At 55.0% G+C, this 21,449-nt stretch overlaps 1 protein-coding gene across 8 annotated transcripts in view; it reads right to left on the bottom strand.

Moving 5' to 3' along the window:
* Positions 1-21,449, bottom strand: part of SH3PXD2A (SH3 and PX domains 2A) — a 246,485-nt gene that overhangs the window by 56,465 nt on the left and 168,571 nt on the right. For 5 of the 8 annotated variants that reach the window (XM_070556678.1, XM_070556691.1, XM_070556695.1 and 2 more), the window contains one exon: positions 7,118-7,249. In XM_070556678.1, coding sequence (XP_070412779.1) covers positions 7,118-7,249 — 132 coding nt within the window. Of the gene's footprint in view, positions 1-7,117; positions 7,250-13,962; positions 14,299-21,449 lie in introns of those variants that run through there. The other 3 variants (XM_070633632.1, XM_070556688.1, XR_011521966.1) reach the window with 2 other exon arrangements.

Genomic DNA, 21,449 nt, shown 5'->3' with positions numbered 1-21,449 from the left:
AGGAAGCCTTCCCTGACTGTGGTAGTCTCCTCACCCACCGCCGACACCCCACCCCCAGCACTTCATCTCTGTGCCATGCAACAGTGTCACTGGGTGACAGCAGCATGGGGGTGTCGCAGGTGGGCCTCTCCTCTCTCCAGCCTTGCATGAAGCCCCTTGATCCCATGAGGGTACTGCTGCTGGGTCATCAACAGGAACTTGACTTCTATTTCCAACTCTTCTCTTTGTCTTAGGCTGGGGCCCTAAGCTGCCCAAGGAACGTCTCCAGGGGGACAACTATGGTCCCTAGCATGGTCTCCTGGCTTCATGACCCTGTAGTAAGCTCCCTGCTTGCCCTACCCACTTCACAAAACCATCAGGCTGAGAGAATCCTCAGACACCACTGACTGCAATCCATTCTCTGGCCAAGTGGGGAAACCAGGGCCACAAGCAGAAAACTGGCCTGCTGTGGGCCCCAACGTCAATCTCTGGCCGAGCTACCCCAGTCCAGTGGTCCTACGAGCGACTATCATGTACTGAACACTTACTGTGTGCAGGCCCTGCACTAGGCACTGAATTCCTTTTGAATCAGCATACACCAACCCTATAGCTGTGGGTAAAATTATTTCCATTTTACCAGGTAAGGAGGCTGATACTTAGAGTGACCTTCCCAGGGTCACCACCAGTAAGTACCAAACCAAGATTAAAACCGGGCTTATCTAGGTTGGAGCTCACGTTGTTAATTGCTGGGCTACCCTGCAATCTCATTCTCAAAACAACCTCTACCCTGAGGTGAATAACGCTGGGTCGAGGGGCCCAAGGGTGGATTAGGATGCCCAATTCTGCTCCCAGATTTATGCTCTATGGTCCTTTCCCTTCCAGCCAGCTTTGTGAAGTGGAGAACAACTGCCCATGAGAGACAGTCTTGGACCAGAATGGACTTTGGAATTGCTGATTAGGCTGACACAGCAGGAACACGCACACACGTGCTGCACTGAGAAAGAGAAACGCTGTCAGAGACCAAGGCCTCCTGACGGCTGGGACAGGCCCGCATGGGCCAGTTGCCACATCTAAATGGAGGGTGGCTCCCTGGAACCAAGCTCTTAACAGGCTGTTGCAGAGTTAAGAGTGTTAGTTTACTTATCTGCAATAAACCTGCCTTTCTAGAAACAGCCTATCCTATCTTTATTGGGACATCTCTTTCCTAGGGTAGCTTGGCAGTCAGAATTAGCCATCAGGTGGTTCCTGAGTAAGCACATAAACTAAGCAAAAGACACAGATGATATTCAGAAGTCCATTTAAGACAATGAAAAGTCTTCAGAGGTATCCCAGCCTCATGGTACAGTCCACCCCCCTTAAGTACCCAGAATGCTCACACTTGGAGCCTGAGCTCCACAAAGGCAGGAACCTTATGGGTATGTGGCCAATCACCACAGGGCCCGGGACAAAGGTATTCAAGAATTACAAAAGAAGTGAATGAGTGAATAAATGAAAAAATACCATGTACAGTATATTTCTCCCTTATAAAAGCCCATGTAGAACTAGTTATAACAATGTTCATGAAGAAATATCTAAGTATGGGGCTGGCCCCGTGGCCGAGTGGTTAAGTTCGCGTGCTCTGCTTCGGCGGCCCAGGGTCTCGGCGGTTCAAATCCTGGGTGTGGACATGGCACCGCTCATCAGGCCATGCTGAGGAGGCATCCCATATGCCACAACTAGAAGGACCCACAACTAAAAATATGCAACTATGTACTGGGGGGCTTTGGGAAGAAAAAGGAAAAATAAAATCTTAAAAAAAAAAAAATCTAAGTAACAGAATAGATACATCCTCAATGTTAAGATTCCAACGTACAAAATACGTGGTTGAAGAATGCATTATCTTTGACAACACAAAATAATCATTAGGACACACAAATCTGTGAGAAAAGCTTATTAGTTTGTCTTATTGATAAAGAGAGTTGTCAAATAATAAATGGTTACATTTCATTAAAAAAAAAAAAACCAAACAGCCCATGTAGTACATATCCTTGCCCCCTCATACTGATGAAGAAACAGAAATTGATTCCTACTTACATCACACAGTTAGGATAGCATTTGATCTTAAACCTAATATTCAGATTCCTGATTCTTTGCTCTCTCCACTACACACACACACAGCTGTGAAATGAGCAAACTAATTGCAGCCAACATGTTTTTGGGTAACTTACCCCCTCTATACCTCCTCTCTCTAAAACCTGCTCTCCAACAGCCACTGCTGAAGAGGTTGGCTAGGTAGCCACGTTTATACCCCATGATGCTTCTGGGCACAGCTGATTGGCCCAGGGCTGGACACTGGATCTAAGATCTGCCAATCCATTGGCTGGCCAGAAACCAATCAGATTCAAAATTTTGAACTCAGTGGCTGCCCTGTGGCAGAGTGGTTAAGTTCGCCAGCTCTGCTTCCACTGCCCAGGGTTTGCCAGTTCGAATCCTGGGTGCAGACATGGCACCGCTCATCAAGCCACACTGAGGCGGCATCCCACATGCCACAACTAGAAGGACCCACAACCACAAATACACAACTATGTCCTGGGGGCTTTGGGAGAAAAAGGAAAAATAAAATCTTTAAAAAAAAAAATTTTGGACTCAGAGAACCAGAGGCAATCATCGGTTGGTGGCAGTCATTTCCTGACAAGCCAACAGCAGGAGACCAGCTGCTGCTGTGAGTGAATAGGAAGAGAAGGAAGGCTGGTCTGCAGTTAGGAAATCACAGTTGGGCTTTAAATCCACATGGTACCCAAGAGAGAGACAGAGACAAGAGAAGCTGCTAAGGCTCATGCCGATTTCCTGGTTCCCAGTACCTGTGAGGCCAGGATGTACTTCCTACCCTTGGGTTTGGTGAGATTTTTCTGCATCCTTTCAACAATCTCTTGAGAAAGTTTGAGTGGCTTTCTGTCTTCTGCTCACAACACAACTGGGACCAAAGCATTGACTTTGGAGGAGACTGAAGATTCTCAAACTCTCCAAGACTCAGTTTTCTCCCCTGAATGGACCAAAAGAGCTCAAAATTTCTTGCTTTGATCTTAGATCCTTACAGCTATGTGCCTCCAAGGAAGGACCCAGTGTTATCATGTCGGTGCCAGTAAAGCAGCAGACTCAAGAAGAAAAGCTGAAGCAGGAAAAGAATGAGCATCTGTTGACTCATATCCCCACATCCTCTCCTGGCCCCTAGTACTGAGAAGCAAACAATCCTGGAATGTTAGAGGCAGCTTTGCTCAACAGAGAAATCAGAGCAACCAGGACCCTGCCATCACCACTCTGCCATAAGATAGACCAGATTATGTCTGCTGGAAGGCGAAGCCAATGCGGTCTTTGAGGTATAAGAATGTTCTACAAAGGAGGCATCTCAGGCACTGCTGTTTATACCACGGGTGGAGAGGTTTCTAAGGACAAGACAACAATGATTGCTGCCTGCCTTGCTAGTTGGCAAAGCTAACAAGCTGTTGAATCTTTCCGCTAGATTTATCCCTGGTGATCAATGAAGACAAAAGAGTCCTTTTCTGGCTGGGCCCCAGGCCCACTGCTTGACCAAAAATGCTTTCCCTGAAGCCACTCAGGTCCCACTTTGGGTATCCTTGACTTCTGTCCACCTATGTTCCCTGGAGTAGGCTTATGCTGGGTACACATCACCCTCCTAAGATCCTCTTAGCTGTTGCTTGTCTCCAAGTTCAAAGGAACAATTAACACACAAATTCCCACTACCTCTGAGCACCGTGCTGCAGGGTGGGACACAGAGACATCCTGCTGCAATGACGTTCCAGGGAGCCCTGCAGTCATCTCAACGGGCCCCCAGCTTTCCCCTCTTCCCAACTCGCAGCATCACCAGCTCAGTCATGATCCCACTCAGGATCAGCCCATTCTCACCCTCCCCCAGTCCTCTGTAGATGGGGAGAGATCTCAGCTGTTGGACTCTAGGGAAATGACTTCAGCTCTTAGCCTGTCACTACAGTCACAAAATGGTTAAAGCACCTTCTGCTGCCTGGGATCATTCCATGATTCCAGTAAAATGATGCCTGTGAAGTCCATGGCCTGGCACCTGTTGTTTACTGTTTACTGACTCTGAACTGCTTTCCAGACATACCTCTCTCTTTAGACCAATGAGATTACAGAGCACTGGTACAACCACACCTCTAAATCGCTTGGTGGCTAGGGTCCCAGCCAGAGGGATTTGATGAGCAGGTGGAGCTAGAGGTGGCTGGATCCCTCTATGAACACTCTACTGGAGAGACTTCAGGCCAAGCGAGAAGGGGACACAGGCAGAGTCCTGGCTCCCAGTGGGCAAGGCGAGGCCCTGGGGGGCAGGGATGGTGTTTATTGGGGTCACTGCCCCAACAACTTGAGTGGAAATGCCTCAACACACCCACCATGTGCCAAGGTCAAAGGCATTACAATTGGGTCTTTGTTCCACTCACCACTCCTTCCAAAGCTAGCTTGCAGGATGCACAACTCCCCTCCCCCACCATCAGACTTCCAGCTTCCTTGAATTGGGAACCCACCCTCCCAAGGATCTGCAGTTTGGCTTCTTTCTTTCTCCTCTCCACTCAGTTTCTCTGGTTAAGCTGGTTGTACACTCCAGGCCTCCTGGTTTCTGATGGCGACAGATAGTGTAGGTCTGCATGGTGGACACAGCACTCCAAGGCGCCTGTGTAAACTTGTGCTGCTGAGCAGCCGTCCCTACCAAGGGTAAAGATACGAAGGTCCCAGAGAAGCGGAAAAGCCACATTCAGGGGAGCTCGCTCTATTCAACACCCAGGGCCCTACAGAGACTCCCAGCCACGGAGTTCAGACCTGGGAGAGGGCTTGGGGAGGTCATCTGCTCCAGGCCCTGCTTCCAAGCAGCTGCCAGGTCATCTCTATTTTACAGAAGGGATAAATGAGACCCAGAGGGATTACGGGACTTGAAGCCACCCAGCCTGTAGGGGGTGGGCAGACACCTGCTTCCAGGGACAGCAACTCCCTCAGAGGGTCTGTGTGCCAGACTGGCCTGCTCTGAGGAGTCAGGCCCCCTGAGCCCTTCAAACAGCCATCGGGGACTCCTTAGGCGAGGAGGTGCCTCTACACCCTTCCAAGCCTAACACAGAACCCCCACTTTGCCAAGGCTCTCCCTCCCCTACCCCTAGGCAGACCTCCAAGTATTGCCAGTGTCCTGGATGGAAATGGGAAGGCAGAGGACACACACGTCCCTGGGAGTCTTATAGCAGGCTGACTTCCTTTTGTGTGGGGTCTCCTCTTCAGCCATCCTGGCAAATGGCTGCTACCCAGAGACATGGAGCTCACTCTCCCTGCTGCTCCAGGATTATATAGCTGTGCTGGTGACACAAGGCAGGTGAGGCAGCAGGAGGGTCCCTAAGTCAGAACTCGGCGTCTGAGTAGCCCTGACCTTATACAGAGAAGCAGGCCTGCCGTCCTTTGGAGCAAGCTCCAAAAACATCTCGCTCTCCTCAGCAGCTATCTCCAATTGCACCATGGGAGATTCCTTCCTTTGGGCCTTGAAGTGCTTAGGGTTTCCAGAGCCAGGCCCCTAAGACAATGCAGCTCCCCTGGGGAGTGAGGAGGTAGAGCTGGTACTGTGACAAAGGCTGAAGGCAAAGCTGTGCAGGAATGAGGCCAGTGTGGGTACCTGCAAGCCTTATGCTGGCACGTGGCTCTGCCAGGTGAAGACTTAAGCTGCCAATCACCTTGGCGATGACTCCAGGCACAAAGGCAGAGCCCGACCTCTCTAAAAGGGGAAGAGGCTGTGAAGACTCCAGACTCAGGAGCGCCATAAGTCACACCTATGTTGGCATCACAGCCCTGTTTCTCAGAAAGCACAGTTCCTGAGCCTCCTGCAACAGGAGCCTGAACTCACTTCTACCAGGAGGCCTGCCAGGATTTCTCCAGCATCTCTACAGCTACTTGCTGCCCACAGGCATAGGAATCAGAGGCCCAGGAACATCCCTGTTCTGTTTTGCTTTTGACTGTAGGTGAGTCACTTCCCCTCAAATTTTCTGTGCCTCAGTTACTCTATCTGTAGAATGGGCACAGCTATTCTTTGGTCTGCCTTCTTTTCAGGGCTCACTCAAAATATCGGAAGGGAACAGAATGGGAAAGGAAAAGAACAGACCCCCTCCCCTCTGGGAGTGTCCTCTAAACATAGCCCAGAGAGGCTCCAGTGCATGGGGCCTTCCCCCACAGCAAACTGAAACCGAAAGAGACTACCCCAGGAGCTAAGTCAAGTCCCAGCTGGCTGTGGGCAAACTGCTGATGGATGTCTGGGGCCAAAGCCCATCCCTGGCCCTGCAGGGAGCCGCATGCGCCTACACCTCTGACGAACAGGACTCAGGCCCTCCTCTCTCCACCTGCAGAGACTCCCACTGCCAAGGGCTCTGAGGCACTTGGGCCCACTCAGCGAGAACCCTGGAACCAGCAGCCCCCTCCACAGCCATCCGCAGGGCCCCAGACAAGACAAAGCCTCAGCTCCCCATGACACCGCAGCTGCTGCAGGACCCTCCCTGGCCCCAGGACCTGGGTACATCCCCCAGTCTGGGCCGTCTTCCCAGGTCCTGATGGGCTTCAGCTCAGCAGGGGGCAGTCAGCTCACCGCCCAAACACTAACCAACCCCTCAGGCCTGGCCTTTCCCCGGACAGCCCGCCAGGGGCCCGAGGACCCCGGATCACACAGTGACATCATGGCCTGCCTTCCCCACCAGCTAGCGGGGTTCTCCGCCCCTGCCTGGCCCCCTGGCTTGGAATATGGCCCCAACTGGGGGAAGCTGCTGTAAGGCGCCCCTGAGGTGGGAGCGACCTTCCGCATGGGCCTCAGAGGGGATGGAGACCCCGAACATGGGCTGGACAGTCACACCCGCGCTGGCACCCTGGCCTTGAATTAACACAAGCTGGTTAATTACCCCGAGCCGTGGAGACATTCCTCCACCACCAGGCAAACTGCTGGCCTGCAGCCCAAACCAACAGGGGAAACTTCAGGCTCCGCGGCCCTCTCCCCGCCAGATGGAAACAACGTATAGCTGCAGAGGTGGGGGAGGAGGAAGGGAACAAAACGCAGCCTGCCGAGGAGCCAGGCCGGAACCCGAGCGGCCGGCCAGCCATCCGGGGCACTCACCGCTTTCGTTCTTCTCGATGACATCCACCACCTCCCCGGCCTGGAGGCTCAGCTCCGAGTTCTCCTGCTTCTTATAGTTGGACACCACCACGTACTGCTCCAGGATCATGGGCTCGGCGTTGGCGTCGGCACCTGGTGAGGGCAGAAAGCACGCGGTGAGCCAGCGGCCAGCCATGGCCCCGCGGCCGGGGCGCCCCCTGTCCATGGGCCTCGGGGGAGGCTGCTCCGTCGCCAGCGCCACTCGGAGGGGCCGCCTGCAGCCAGGGCTCGCAGCTCGCCGGGCCCCAAGGACAGGCCATATAGCAGGGCCCCACACCGGCCCGCTGCAGCGCGGGGACCGGGGGACATGGGGAGCCGAGGGGACAGAGGAGGAGTAGGGGGAGGAGGGAGAGAGACAGAGATGGAGGCCAAGGAAGCTCAGAGGAAGAGCCTTCTGCTGCGATGAGTTAGTCCCGGCCCGGCATGAGGGAGTCTGAGGAGAGGCCGGGGGCGGCCACCGACTCTCCAGACCCCTGGGCCGCAGGGGTGCGAGGGGAGGGCCGCGAGCGGGCGGGCGGCCGGCCCATGAGGGCGGAGGCCAGAGCACAGGAGGGAGAGACAGGCAAGGCCTGGAGGAGGGTTCCTGCCTCCCTCCAGCCCCTCTAAACCAGAGAAAGAAAGTCAGCCGTCCTCCCCTCGGGAGGGAGAGGGAGAGAGCGGGAGAGGAGGCTCCGCAGCCAGGGCCCAGGCGAGAAGTCCAGAGGGTTGGAGGCCGCCAATCACTGGGGTTTACTCGCAACCCTTAAATAGAAACACATGAGACCCATCGAATGAGCAGCCGGGGGTGGAGGCAGGCGAGGGGGAGGAGGGCCGAGACTGTTTACTTGAAACCCAAGAAGAAAGTCCCAGCGCCAGCGGCTGACGAGCCCAGCCCGCCCCCCGCCAGCTTTTCCTCAAGTTCGGCTCCGGTCCTGGCCCTCGGGCGCACCCAGGCACTGCCACCAAGCCGAGGGCCTGGCGCGGGCCGGAGCAGCCTGGGCCGGCCCTCCCAGCCGCTGCCAGAGGGGGCGTCCTCCGCCTGGCTGCGACCTCCGCCACACGGGGACTGACTCAGTCCCCCTCCGCCTGTCCGCGCTGGGGCTAGTGGCCAGGCTCCTGAAAGCCTCCAGCTGCCCTCTCCTGGCAGTTTCCTGAAGCTCGAGGGGTCAAAAGGTGGGGCTCAGCAGAAGGAGGGCAGGTGGGCAGGAGGCTCCCAGCAGCAAGCAACTTCTCCGTCCTCCTCGGCCACTAGGCCAGGGCAACATCCATTAAGCAAGCACTGGGCTGGGAGGTGGACAGACTGGGTGCCCATTGGACATGCTGCTCAGACCTCCCTACCCCTCCCTATTACCACCATAATCACTAGGGTAGAGGTGGGCACAAAACACCTAAGATAATACATGCCCTGCTAGGAGCTAAAAGGATCCACAAACCAGAGACCCACTGGTCACCTCCTACAGGAAGCCTTCCCGGACTACCCCCAGCCCAAAGAGAATTGCTAGTACAGTTAAACTGTTTCTACCCTCCTATATATCTGCCAATCTCCTGGCTGGGGACTTCACACAACCAGCCTGGCTGTAGAAACGGCCCCAGGCGCCCCACGGCCCACTTGGTGCTTCAGCCTACAGCCACCTTCCCTACGTGCCTGAGTCTAACCTGGCAAATGCTCTGTGCCAGGCATGTACACTGTCCCACTTTATTCTCACAACCTTCTTACCTCCCCATTTCACAAAAGGCACCTCAGAGGCCCAGAGAGGGCAAGAGACTTGCCCCAGCTCACACAGCTGCTATGGAAAGAACCAAATTCACTTGGTGTTTTAGGTTTAAGCCCATCTCTCTTTCCATGAACAGAACTGCCTCTGATTTCTGTTTCCAGACATCCCATTCTTTTAGCACAACGAACCTCAACATGGTCCCACAAAATTGCCTGGGGAGCTTTTAAAGAATACCAGTGCCTGGGCCCCACCCCCAGAAACCCAGATTTAATTGGTCTGGGGTATTTTTTTAGACACTGGCTCCTCCTCCGTGCTTCTCACGTACAGCCAGGGGTGAGAGACATGACTTAGATCTTTGGGTCTTTCCATGGGGGAGGCTCCATCCAACCTGGGACGGGGGGCAAAGGAGGGGAAAGAATCCCACTGCCCTGGCAGTCTGCCATGAGGTGTGGGCCCCACAGCCCCAGCTCAGCCCTCTGGAGACCCAGAAGGGACTCTGTCCCAGCTGAGGCCTGCCACATGGATACGTACACACAGCCCCAGGCAGCCCCTCCAAAGCCAGGATTGTATTTCAGGCAGAAATGCAACCAACAGCTGGGCAGTAGGGCCAGCCCAGCCCTGCACTCAGATGGGCCAGCTTCTGCGCCCGCCCCGCCAGCTGGATAGAGGCAGCACTGGACACAGCGCTGACAGAGACTACCTCCCACTGTGCCCAGGGGATGTCCGTGCTTCTTAAGTGCACCCAGCACAAAAAGGGGCAGCCCCTCCTGTGGGATCCAGGGGCTCCCTTTCCAGTTGGTGGGAAAGGAAAACTCAAAACACAAACAGAAGAGGGGGGGAATCCCCTAGATCCTGAGAGGGTCTAGATTACACCGACAAGCAAGTGAGTCCTCGTTAGCGCTCACTTGCGGTCAGCACTGGGCCAAGTGCCCAACCGTATCATCTCGCTGTCTCGTCTGATCCTCACAACAACCCTGTGAGGTAGGTCCTATTATACCCATTTTACAAACAGGCAGACTGAGGCTCATGAGGGTAAGTAATTTCCCTAAGGTCACAGTGCCGGGATTGAACCCAAACCCATCTGACATCATTGCTTGTGTTCTGAACTTCTGCACTATACACGGCCGACAGAGAGCCACTGGTGCCTGGTTTCTAAGGAGGGACCTTGCCTCATCCTGTCTCCACAGAGACTTGAGTGTGGGTTCCTTGTTCTCCTGCTACATCCAATGCCCAGATCACAGTGCCCATTAGGTGGTAGAACTCAGTAAGTGTTTATGGAATGAATGAATGAAATGAATGAGCAGGCAGACAGACAAACAGTGATTTAATGGTTTGTTTTGAGCCAATACAGATAAACCAGGCAGGGCTTTACCTCTGAAATTTGGGAAAACTAGACAGCTCAACTCTGGAAGGTAGAAAGAGGAGATGGGGAAACAGAGGCACAGAGGAGCAAGGAGCGATGGGTTTTTTTTCTTTTTCTCTTTTTTTTTTGAGGAAGATCAGCCCTGAGCTAACTGCTGTCAATCCTCCTCTTTTTGCTGAGGAAGACTGGCCCTGAGCTAACATCCGTGCCCATCTTCCTCTGCTTTATATGTGGGATGCCTACCACACCATGGCTTGGTGAGCGGTGGCATGTCCGCACCCGGGATCCGAACTCGCGAATCCTGGGCCGCCGAAGCGGAACACGCGAACTCAACCGCTGCACCACTCGGCCAGCCCAAGGAGCGATGGGTTTGTGGCCAGAAGCTGCTAGAGAGGACAAGTGGGGTGCTGGGAGTGGAGAGACATCGTTCATTTTAATCCAAGCCAAGGAAATCGGAGGCAAGATTTCAAAGAGGGGAAAAATCCACACTCCGCCTCCCCTAGCCCCTTGGAAAACTGGCCTGAGCTCTCTGAAGATGGACACTTTAGGACACAGGTAGAAACGTTAAGAAAATGTTCTCTAGGCATTCAGGCGGCAGTACTTCTTGGAGGCTACTCCAGACAGGACAGATGGACACGCAGACAGACACTGTCCTCCTGGCTGCCCTCCTCTCCCCTCCCCCAGCACACGCGGGCTCCCAGCTTACACTCTCTGGCATCTGCCTCTCAGGGTGGTGCCTGCCCAGGGCTGCCCGGGCGGGTGTGAGCTGCGAGCAGGTATCCAGATGAGAAAGCACTCAGCAGGCGGGCCGGTGGGTGATGTCATCCCAGAGGCTGCTCTGGATCCCCTCCCAGCCAAGGCCTGGAAAACTGGGGGCTGAAGGAATCGGCCCAAGGGAGGGGGAGGGGCGGTGGAGGGAGCCTCCTGGCTTCGGAAGGGAAGGGTTTGGCAGAGGCCTGGAGAAGGGGTGTACCTCTTCTAGAGAGGAGAGCCCCTCCCAGGTTGGAAGGGGACTTCGTAAGTCTCATCCAGGGCTGGACCCTTTTGCCTTACTCAGAGCCCCTGGCTGGATCTGCTGGGGCTGCGGCAGTGCCCTGGAGCCCTGCCCCACCCTGGCCTCACACCTGCAATTCCTCCACTGCCACCTGCATGGACCCTGGCTCCTGCCTGACCCTGGCTGCCAACTTAAACTTCTAAATGAGGCTTTCGCCAAGTCAGTCCCCTGCTCCAACACCTTCAATGGGTCCCTGTTGCCTGTAGAATAAAGGTCAAATTCGAGCTCAGTCTTTCTTGACAATCTGAGCTCCCAAGTTCCCTGACACACAACCCCTCTGTTCCAGGCAACAATGATGATTCAACACACATGTATCGAGCACCCACCGTGTGCCAGCCACACACTGTTTCACACAGGTTCTTACTTCCAAACCTTTGCTTTAGCTGTTCCCCGACCTAGAACGCCTTCCCTTCTACAATCCCACTTCCACTCAGCCATCTCTGCCCCTCCAGGAGTCCCCTGACCACTGTGGCCCCAGCACTTGCTCCGGGCCTGGACCAGATTTTTTGTGGGGCCCTGCTCCCCCACTAGACAATGTGCTTTAGACGAGAGTCTCTCTGATGAGAGTGGACGCCCCAGGACTGGCACCATAGGACATGGCCCTGGACACAGTAATTGCCCAAGATTCATGATACACCGGCAGGAAATTGGAGTCGCAGGGTCCGAGTGCCCCTACCAGCCCTGTGACCCTGGGGAAGACACTTAACCTCTCTGAGCTTTAGCTTCCTCATCTGTAAACATGAACAAAACAGTCCCTACCTCATGGGGTTGTTCTGAGCATGGTAGGAGGTGACTGGGTTAATGCCCCACGTAAACTATAGACAGTGTTTATGAAGCAAACAGGAAATGGGAGATTTTGGGAGGAGCAGGAGGCGTTTAGGTTTCTCTGCAGCCTCAGAACCAGCAGGCAGCTCAGGGCAGGGGCCACAGGCACCAGGAGAAGGGCGGCCGTGGCTGTGTCCCTGTAACATGCCTCTCAGACCCCACCTCCTGGCAGGCAGCAGGCACTTGCCAGCTGGAGAGCCAGATCAGAGCCCCCTGGGCCCACTCTGGGGTGGAGACCAGGCTGAGCAGCCCCAGGACCCTTCTCCATAAGGATCTCCAGCATCAGCCCCTTACCTCTGAGTTTCCTGTCTCATCGAACTCTCCAACATTCCAGATGGGGAAACCAAGGCCCAGAGCGAGCTGGCGGCTTGCCCAGGCCTCCATCCCTGGACTCCAAGCCTGGCTGGTTTTCTCCAGCCCACACTACCTCCCCTCAGCTTCTCACTCCAAACAGCTGGGCTCATCCTGAGACGCCAAGCCCTGCGGTGGCCCTGGCCCCAGGCTCCCCACGTTCTCCATGACCCCCCCGTAAACCCTGGGCATCCTACCAAAGGCCATCTAGTACCTCACCACTGGTTCCTCCCAGGCCGGCCTCGGCCTGCCGGCTTCTCCACAGGCCCGAGGGCAGCCAGGCTATATGTTTGGTGAATAAAATGTATTGTTGTGGGCCAAGCAGGCTCTGGCTCCCTGGCTTGTGGAGAGGAAAAAAGGGACAGGAGCCCAGTGATTGGCTCAAGCCCAGGCCCTCGTCACAGGCAACACCAGAAGGATGATTGCACGGGGGTCCTCCTGCCTGCTGCCTTCTCCTCTGGCCCCCTCCCAGGAGGTCTACCTCCCTTCCTAGCCCACTGCGGTGGGGGGTGGGGAGAGGGGGCACTGAGCCTCAGGCTCTGACCCCTGGGGCTGGCCCAGCCCCGCTCTGGCCCCTGAACCCTCTGTCTTGTACCCCAACCCTCGAGCCTGACCCTCTGCTCTCAGGTTTGAGCTGGGAAAGTGGGGTCAGGGAGCACTCAGGAATGGAGGGGCTCCTAGAAGCCCCTTCTGGAGATCCCACCCCTCTGCCTGCCACCATCTCCTTCTAGCAGCTGAGAACCCTGCTGGTCAGGTTTTCCACCAGTGTCCAGTAAGACAAAGGCTAAGGACCAGCCCCTGACCCCTGGTCTAGCTCTGCCAGACACAGGGTACAGGCCCAAGTCCCTGAGGGCCATCCTGGGCCAGGCAGCCCAAAGCCCAGAGAGGGCAGCTCCAAGCCCTGATCCCTGGGGGTGGTGACCTCCGTCCCCAGGCTCCCCAGCCCTGCCTCAGCTCCCCAGGAAGGAGCACAGAACGCCACGCCTGGTGTCAGAGACTTCAGCTCTCTGCCTCAGTTTAACTGCCTGAAGCAAGATTAATACTCTTTGGCAGCCCCATCCCACAGGGAGGGCCACTTGAGTCACTGCTGAAGAGGATGGTGGCCTCGCCATCACCTGAGCACCTTCTGTGCGCCAGGCTCCCCGCGGGGTGGCCCTGCATCCGCCTAGGGAGGTTACACAACCCGCCCAAAGCAGCCCAGCCAGGACGTGGCAGAGCTGGGATTCAAACCCACATGGTCTGGGTCCAGAGCGCATTTGCTTACACGCTGTGCTATGGGGTCGTCGCCCATCAAAGGGCTCCAAAGCTGGCTCTGAGACCTAAACAGGGTTGAAAGGAAAGCAGAGGGACAGCCAGCAGAAGGGCAGGCAAGGGATGAGGAGACACTGAATGCCGACGGAAGGCTGCTCCACATCCCAGGGAAGCATGCGGAGAGCAGCCAGCAGCACCGGCTCCCACGCGGGCATGCCTGGGACACACGCGGTCACACACATGCGCTCACATGCACACCGGGCAGTACCTGTCACGTCCTTCTTGGGAGACTCAGCCCAGCTGGAGAGCCACACTTCCGAGTGCCCCGAGAGCGAGCGGCAGCAGGAGAGGAGAACCAGAGGAGGAGAGAGAACCGTTAGGCAGGCAGGAGGTCCAGGCCGGGCTGCAGGCGCCGCGCTGGGCCGGGCGGAAGGCGGGGGAGGGGCGGGAACGATTTCCTGGCCCTGGGCTGGCTGCTGGGCGTGGGCCTGAGTGATTACAGAGGCGCTGGGACACAGCCGGCTGGGACCGGGATAATGAGGTGTCTGGCGAAACGCAGGAATCCTCTGTAGCACAGAGAATCCTACACAATCCTGCCTGGAAGAGGGCCTGTGGGTTATCGCTGTCCCAGAGAAGCCTGGATCTTTCTCTCTGGCCATGTGGGTGGCTGCTCCACAGGGCCGATGGCTCCAAGGATCCTCGCGGGCCAGCAGGCTCAGCAGCCTGGACCCGGACCCTCAAACGTCAGGGTCGGAAAGCCCAGTCTCGCGGCAGCACACCACTGGGCCTGGATGTCTTGTTCAGCCCTCGCCCCAGCGCCCCCTCCCCGCTGAGGACTACAGGCCCTGGCAGAATGGAAGGAAGCCTCGCCCCTCAACTCTAACCCAGGAGGATGGGGCCTTTAGTGACCAGAAGAGATGAGGGCTCTCTTCCAGGCTCAGACAGTCGTGTCTAATCTGGGCCTCAGTTTCCTCATCTGTGAAGTAAGGTTGAAAATTATTCTCCTGGGCCTGCCCCAGTGGCCTAGTTGTTAAGTTCAGCATGCTCTGCTTTGGTGGCCCAGGTTCAGTTCCCAGGTATAGACCTACACTACTCATCTGTCAGTGGCCATGCTGTGGCAGCAGCTCACACACAAAAAGAGGAAGATTGGCAGCAGATGTTAGCTTAGGGCAAATCTTCCTCAGCAAAACAAAAAAATATAAATAAAATAAAAACTGTCCTCCTGCCAAGAGGGAAGAGCAGAGTCAAAGCACCTAAAAGAACATATGATTGTGAGACGTGATGCAGTAACATCACAGTGAGGTAGAAAGCTCTTGGCCTCATCATCAGGACCGACATCTTTAGTACTGACACTGCCTACAGTGTACACTGGCTCATTCCCTCCCCACGACAACCCCCTGAACTGGGTATGCATTTTTCGCCCCATTTTACAAGGGAGGATTCTGAGTTCAGACAGGGGAAGTAACCGGCCCAAGTTCCCACGAGCACAGAGCAGCAGAGCCAGAAATGGAACCAGGTCTGGGAACAGCCGGGCTGGTGCCGTCTCTGCTGACTGTTCATCGCCTCCAAAGGCACACAGCGTCGGCGGTGGTGGGGACACCGAGAAGGAAAAGCTGAGATGAGTGTGAGACGCAAACCCTTGTCCCGCCCACCCAGCGCTGGCCAGAAGAGCTGCCTGACCCGGTGACGAGGAGCAATAATAACCCTAACAGCAGCAAAAGTTTATACAGCATTTACCGCATGCTAAGCATTGTGCTGAGCACTTACATATAGTAACTCATTTGTGTTTCACAGTAATCCTATAACGATAAGATACTCCCTCCATTTTGCAGATGGGGAAAATGAACCAGAGAGGTTAAATAACTTGCCCAAGGTCACACAGCTAGTACAATGTCCATCTCTTGCGGGGACACAGACCTCAGGCCATCAGTTTGACACCACTCACCATTTGAAGCATCTAACCCTCCCTCACTCAGCAAGCTACCCTCCACCTGCAGGCTGGCTCCCCATATAGAACTGGGAAGCCTGGTCCTTGCAGCTCTCATAGTAAACCAACAGAATAGGGCTCTGGTGGGGAGGTTTAACAAGGTCTCTAGAGTCTGACTATTCAAATCCAGGCTCTGCCCCTTTGAGGAAGTTACCTGACCTGTCCAGACCTGTTCCCTCAGTTGTGAAAATGGAGATGAACTGGTACGCTCACCTTCTAGGTTGCTGTGGGGATTAATGAGGTAATAGGCAGTAAGTGCTCAATGATGGTTAGCCACCAGCAACATCTCCCATGAGCTTGGTTCATTCAGCCCTGGGGGCACCAGGGAAATGGCACTCCTGGAGCTACAAGGATGCGAACCGGACGGTGTTTGATATTGGATGCACCAAGAAAATGCTGGCACCCAGTCAGACACGCCTCCCCATAGACACCCCCGACTCCAGTTCAGCTGGAACTGGGGGTAGAGGGACTCCAGGGGATGGTACCCAGAGACAAACCTCCTGTGGCCAGAGCCTCTCACCAGGCCTAGCAGCCAGAAGCCCTCTCAGGCAGCAGGAGGGCCACTGGCCCCGCTTTCTCGCCCTGGTAGGGCCGAGACAAGGTGGACGCACCCAGGCCCTCCCAGGCTTTAAGCTGGTGTGGCTGAGTGGGTCTGAGTTCAGAATATGGGGCTTTACTGCCTGGTGCCACATCTTTCTGGGGGCTATAACTTCCTATTGTGGTACCCTAGATGCAGCCAAGTGGGCTGCTCCCGGCAAGGCCATCCTAACCCCCCGGACAGACCCATCCCAGCCCCATCTGGCCCCATAGAGCCCCAGGCTGACCCAGCTAAGAGATTACCCACGTCTCTCTCTCTCTCTGCTGGCTTTGTCACCTTGTGCACCTTCCTTTGTGGTTTCTGCTGGGGTTCTTCAGAAGGAACCTTTTGGGAAACGCTAACGTCCTTCAGTGAGCCAACGGAAATCATTTTGCCCGTGCCTGGAGAACCCAGGAAGACTTGTTCTGCTAGAACGGGGACGACAAACTTTTTCTATAAAGTGCCAGAGTCACTCTTTAGGCTTTGTGGGCCATGTGGTCTCTGTCGAGACTACTCACCCCTGCTGTTGTAGTGCAAAAGCAGCCCCCCAAAATCTGGAGAAGAATGAGTGGGCTGTGTGCCAATCAAACTTTATTTACAAAACCACGTGGTGGGCTGGGCTTGGCCTCCAGGCAGTGCTTTGCCAACCCCTATGCTAGAAGCTGAGGGCTGTCAGGGAGGGTGAGCTGCTCTCGTCATGGGGGAGATGCTCCAAAACCCTAGGAAAGAAAAGTGGGGACCCCCCAGCCCACCTAGACTAAACGCTCACAAGGTTTCTGCTGCTTGGATGATTTTTTTCAAGAATCATCTTAAAGGGTCTGATGCCCTTCCAGGCCCTCGGGGTTTGGGCATTTGGGCAGGCAGGGGGCAGGGGACAGGAAAAGATCCCTCAGCTTCTGGAAACTGAGCCCCCACTGCTGAGCATGGAACAACCCAAACTCATGCCCGCCCCCTTCACCCCCCACAAGCGGTCTTCCTTTCTCTCTCCAAAGGAAAATGGGAAGCGGACCAGAAACGAGCCTGTCTTTTTAAAATAAAAGTCTCTTTTAAAACATGATTTATTTCCCAGGCCCCTGGGTCCGCAGAATTAATCCAGTTTTGCTGCTCCCACCCCAAACTCCCCCCACTTTAGAGTGCCTTCTCTCCAGCCCACCGAGCAAGTCCTCTCCCAGGGAGGGAAGGACCCCCCCCCCCCCCGCCCCCCGCCTCATTACAATAAACAGAGGAGAGCCCCTGGCTCAGAACCCTGGCCCTCTGGCCAGGAGGCAGACAAGGCTGCTGGCTCAGGGCTGGGAAAAGGGAGAGACAGAGAGACGGGGTGAAGGAGCAAGGAGGCAGGCGCAGCCAAATGAGCAGCTGTGACGGACACAAACCAACTGCTTCCTGCCCTCCCCTCTTTACCTCCCTCTCCTCCAGTGACAGAACCAAGGGCCCTACAGAGCAGGGTCACAGGGCCCAGTGGAAAGCAAAGGGTGCCAGACCGGGAATCTGCACAACTGGTTTTGCTGAGAACTAGCTGTGTGACCTTGAGAAAGTGGCTTAACTTCTCTGGACCTCAATGCTCACATCTATAAAACGAAGCATTTGGGCCTACTGATCTCCAGGGTACTTGTTTGATGTTCTAGACTCTTCGAGCAGAAATCTGATAGTCTCCATAACATGAGTGCACCAGAACTGAAATGAATCTTTCCAGAGAAACAGACTGCCTTTCCAGGGAAAACCAATTGAACGCGCACTCAATATATGGAAACTCGGGGCCGGCCAGTGGCGCAGCGGTTAAGTGCACACGTTCCGCTTCGGTGGCCCAGGGTTCACCGGTTTGGATCCCGGGTGTGGACATGGCACCACTTGGCAAACCATGCTGTGGCAGGCGTCCCACATATAAAGTGGAGGAAGATGGGCACGGATGTTAGCTCAGGGCCAGTCTTCCCCAGCAAAAAGAGGAGGATTGGCAGCAGTCAGCTCAGGGGTAATCTTGCTAAAAAAAAAAAAAAAAAAAAAAAGGAAACAAGTGAAACACGCAAATAATTCAGGAGGCATAGAGGGAAGAGAACTGGGGCAAGAGTTTCCAAAAAATCTTGGTTCTTGTGCTTACTCTGCCACTTAGCTACTGATTCTGGGGCATTTAGAATATCTCTCAGCCTCTTTTCCTTCTGTAAAAATGGGGCTAAAAATACCTAGCTTGTCGTCTTTGTAGAGTTGTTTTAAGAAGGAAATGGCTTAATGCCTATGAGGTTTGGAGGGGTAGGAATTAGGCCTCCGGGACACAGAAGCAGAGAGGGCAACAGGGACAAAGCTGGTGACTAAAGTAGTGTGTGCCTGGGAGACAGGAGGAAGGAGACAGGACCCCTGCCTTGGCCATCCCACAGCACTCACGTCCATTCCTCCCGGCTTGCCAAAACAGCAAGAATCCAGGCTCCGAGCAAACCAGGTGCCCGCAGGTCCTGGCCAAGCACAGTGACCTGAGGATGCTTAGATGCTGACTCTGATTCCTGTCAGTCCAGGTGATGATGAGAAATCAAAGAACACCACTACAGGTACCCCTGCCTTTAAGAAAGCTCCCTGCAAACATCCATACACCCAAGTATCACATAAAACACACCTGGATAGCCCTAAGCTATCTTTTAACCTTGCGTTAACTCCAGAGCAGTGAGAATTGAGTTCAATCTACCCAAATCTAGTCTCAAATCATGATTCCAGGACTCCTTCCCTGGGGTAAAGCAAGTTCCACCCATCCACACTAATAAATTCAGAGTGGGCTGCGAGCCCAGGTGGGAGAGACAGGAGCAAGAACATCCAACAGCACAAACTCCTCAGAGAATGAAAGCAAATCAAAGGCTCAGGGGGACCGGGGCAGGGTCAACCCGCCTTATCGGCTTACACAGCCCCTACCCTGGGCTCCTGGGAGGGGAGGGGAAGCAGGGACCCTGCCAAGGGCCCCCAAATGGAATGAACAACCCCCCCGCCCAACCCCCCATCTTCTGCATGTCCTTCCATTCTTCCATATCTCAGCACACTGGAGCACTCCAGACCTCTCCCTCTTTGGGAATTTTATTGTTCTTGCCTCACTGCAGCCTTGAACTGGTTTCTAAATATCTGCTGTATTCGAGTCTTTTCTCTCCCTTCGTACAACTAAACTTTGCATGGGGCTAGATTTCTCAGGTTTCCTACAGACGCCACGTTGCTTTTTCTTTTTGACTCGGCCACCACTTTCAGGTGTCAACTAATTAGGGCCTGACAGCTGCCAGCCCTGTTATTTAATAGTAGTCAAATACTTGTGGCATGAAAAAATCATGCCCTTGGACTGGACGGAGGAGGGGTCAATGCTGCTACAGTAGCAGCCGGGACCCCTGGCCCTGCCTCCTGCACTCTCAGGCAGGGCTGGCTCGAGGGGAGTGTGATCGGGACAGTCACTCAGGGCCCCACGCTCAGAAGGTCCCTGCACTTGATGTAATGCTCTTCTGTTTCCCATTTGAAATCTTTAATAATTTATGAACAAGAGGCCCCGCAAATCATGTAGCTTGGTCCTGCCCAAGGCCTGAGGGTTCTTGGCCACAGAACTATGAGCGAAATAAACAGAAGCACTCCAGAAGAAATTTAGGAGGGCTGAATTTCTGATGGATATCATCTTAAAGACAGAAGGCAAGTCCTACATGGGAAGACAGGCCATTGTTTGTCTCCAGGTCCCTTCCCTGTAACATCTCTGGCTTCTTGGTGGTACTCCAAAGGCTGGAAGGAGCATGTGGGGACTCAGGACCAGAGAGGGGAAGACAGTGGCCTAAGAACACACAGCAGGTGAGAGGCAAGGCTGGGGCTAGAACAGTCATACCAGTTCCCACTTTCTTAACACTCACGCTCAGCACTGAGTTGAACATCTTGTGAGCACTCTCTCATTTAGTCCTCACGACAATCTGTGTTTTATAGATGCAGAAATGAGGCTCAGGAAAGTTCGGGTTCTTCCCAAGGCCCCACGGCAAGGACATGATGGGCCAGACTTGAGCCCAGGCAGGCTGGCCAGGAACTGGAACGAAAGGGCCTAAATCGGGGACTTTGTTCCCTGGATCCTCCCCAGCCACTGGCCAAGGGAGGTTCATTCATTCCTGCTGGGCTTCTCTTTGTAAATGCAGCCATATTCCTATTTTTTTTGCTCTCCATAAGGGGCCTGCCTCTTTCCCCAGGAGCTGCCTTTCCCAGAATCCAGAGTCCATGTGGGGGCAGCCCAACCCAGGGTAGGAATGCACTGCTGACCCTCCGGCCGCCAAGCTATGCAGTCAGAGAACAGTCAGTTTCCCTGCTCAGGTGGTGAGTAGGGTGGGGTGGGGGCTGAGGCTGGAGCCATTGCATGGCCGCTTAGGGACTAAGTCCAAGGGCACTCACCTAGGCTACGGCTGGGGCCAGCAGATACAGTCCAGCCCACGTGGGTTTGGGCAGAGAGGCCAAGGGTGCCCCTGGGAGCACTGCAGCTGCCCAAGGGGGCTGCCCTGGCAGAGGGTGGTGGGCAGGTCTGCCATCCTCCCTCCACGCTGCTGAAAAGTCCAGAAACTTCCTGGCTAGACAGGTGCTGCAGTTAGTCAGAGGCACCGTGGGTGGACAGAGGGGTGCTGGGTGGGGAGGCCGGCGGGGTTCTGAGCCTCCGCTCCCAGCAGCTGCTGTCTGATCCCACAGCAGCCCCTTGGGTTGCAGCCTCCTCCTCAGTTCTCAGGTTCTCACCTCTTCCTATGCCGGGCCGTCGGTGTGTAGAGAAGAGACAAAAAACACTGTTCAGAGTTCTGGGATCCCAGCCACCCTGCTCCCTGGGGTGGTCTGCCTTGGTGGTCCTCCCCCACTTACTGGGATATCCCCCCTCCAATTCCCCCACCCACCAGCTCCCCCAGCCAAAGCCGGTACACGTGAGGATGAGGCTGCAGGAGAAACAGGGGCCAGTGAAGCAGGATGAAGTGAGCAGCCGCTGGGTCTGCAGCCCCTACCCCGCAGCCCATCTTCCTCCCTGGCTCAGTCTCCACAGAGCACAAGCAGGGGAGGGAGTCCACAGCAATGGGCTCAGGACCGACGTTCCCATCCCCGGCCCACAAAAAGTGCAATGCTTTGTTTTCTCCAGACGAGACTCTTGCTATCAGATTATCAGTGAATCAACCACCAACTATTTAATGAGTATCTACCACATGCACAGCTGGGGGCCCCCGGCCATGAC

This window comes from Equus przewalskii, chromosome 1 (assembly GCF_037783145.1).
Source record: "Equus przewalskii isolate Varuska chromosome 1, EquPr2, whole genome shotgun sequence".
Taxonomy (NCBI): domain Eukaryota; kingdom Metazoa; phylum Chordata; class Mammalia; order Perissodactyla; family Equidae; genus Equus; species Equus przewalskii.
This window is presented reverse-complemented; position numbering and strand designations above follow the sequence as displayed.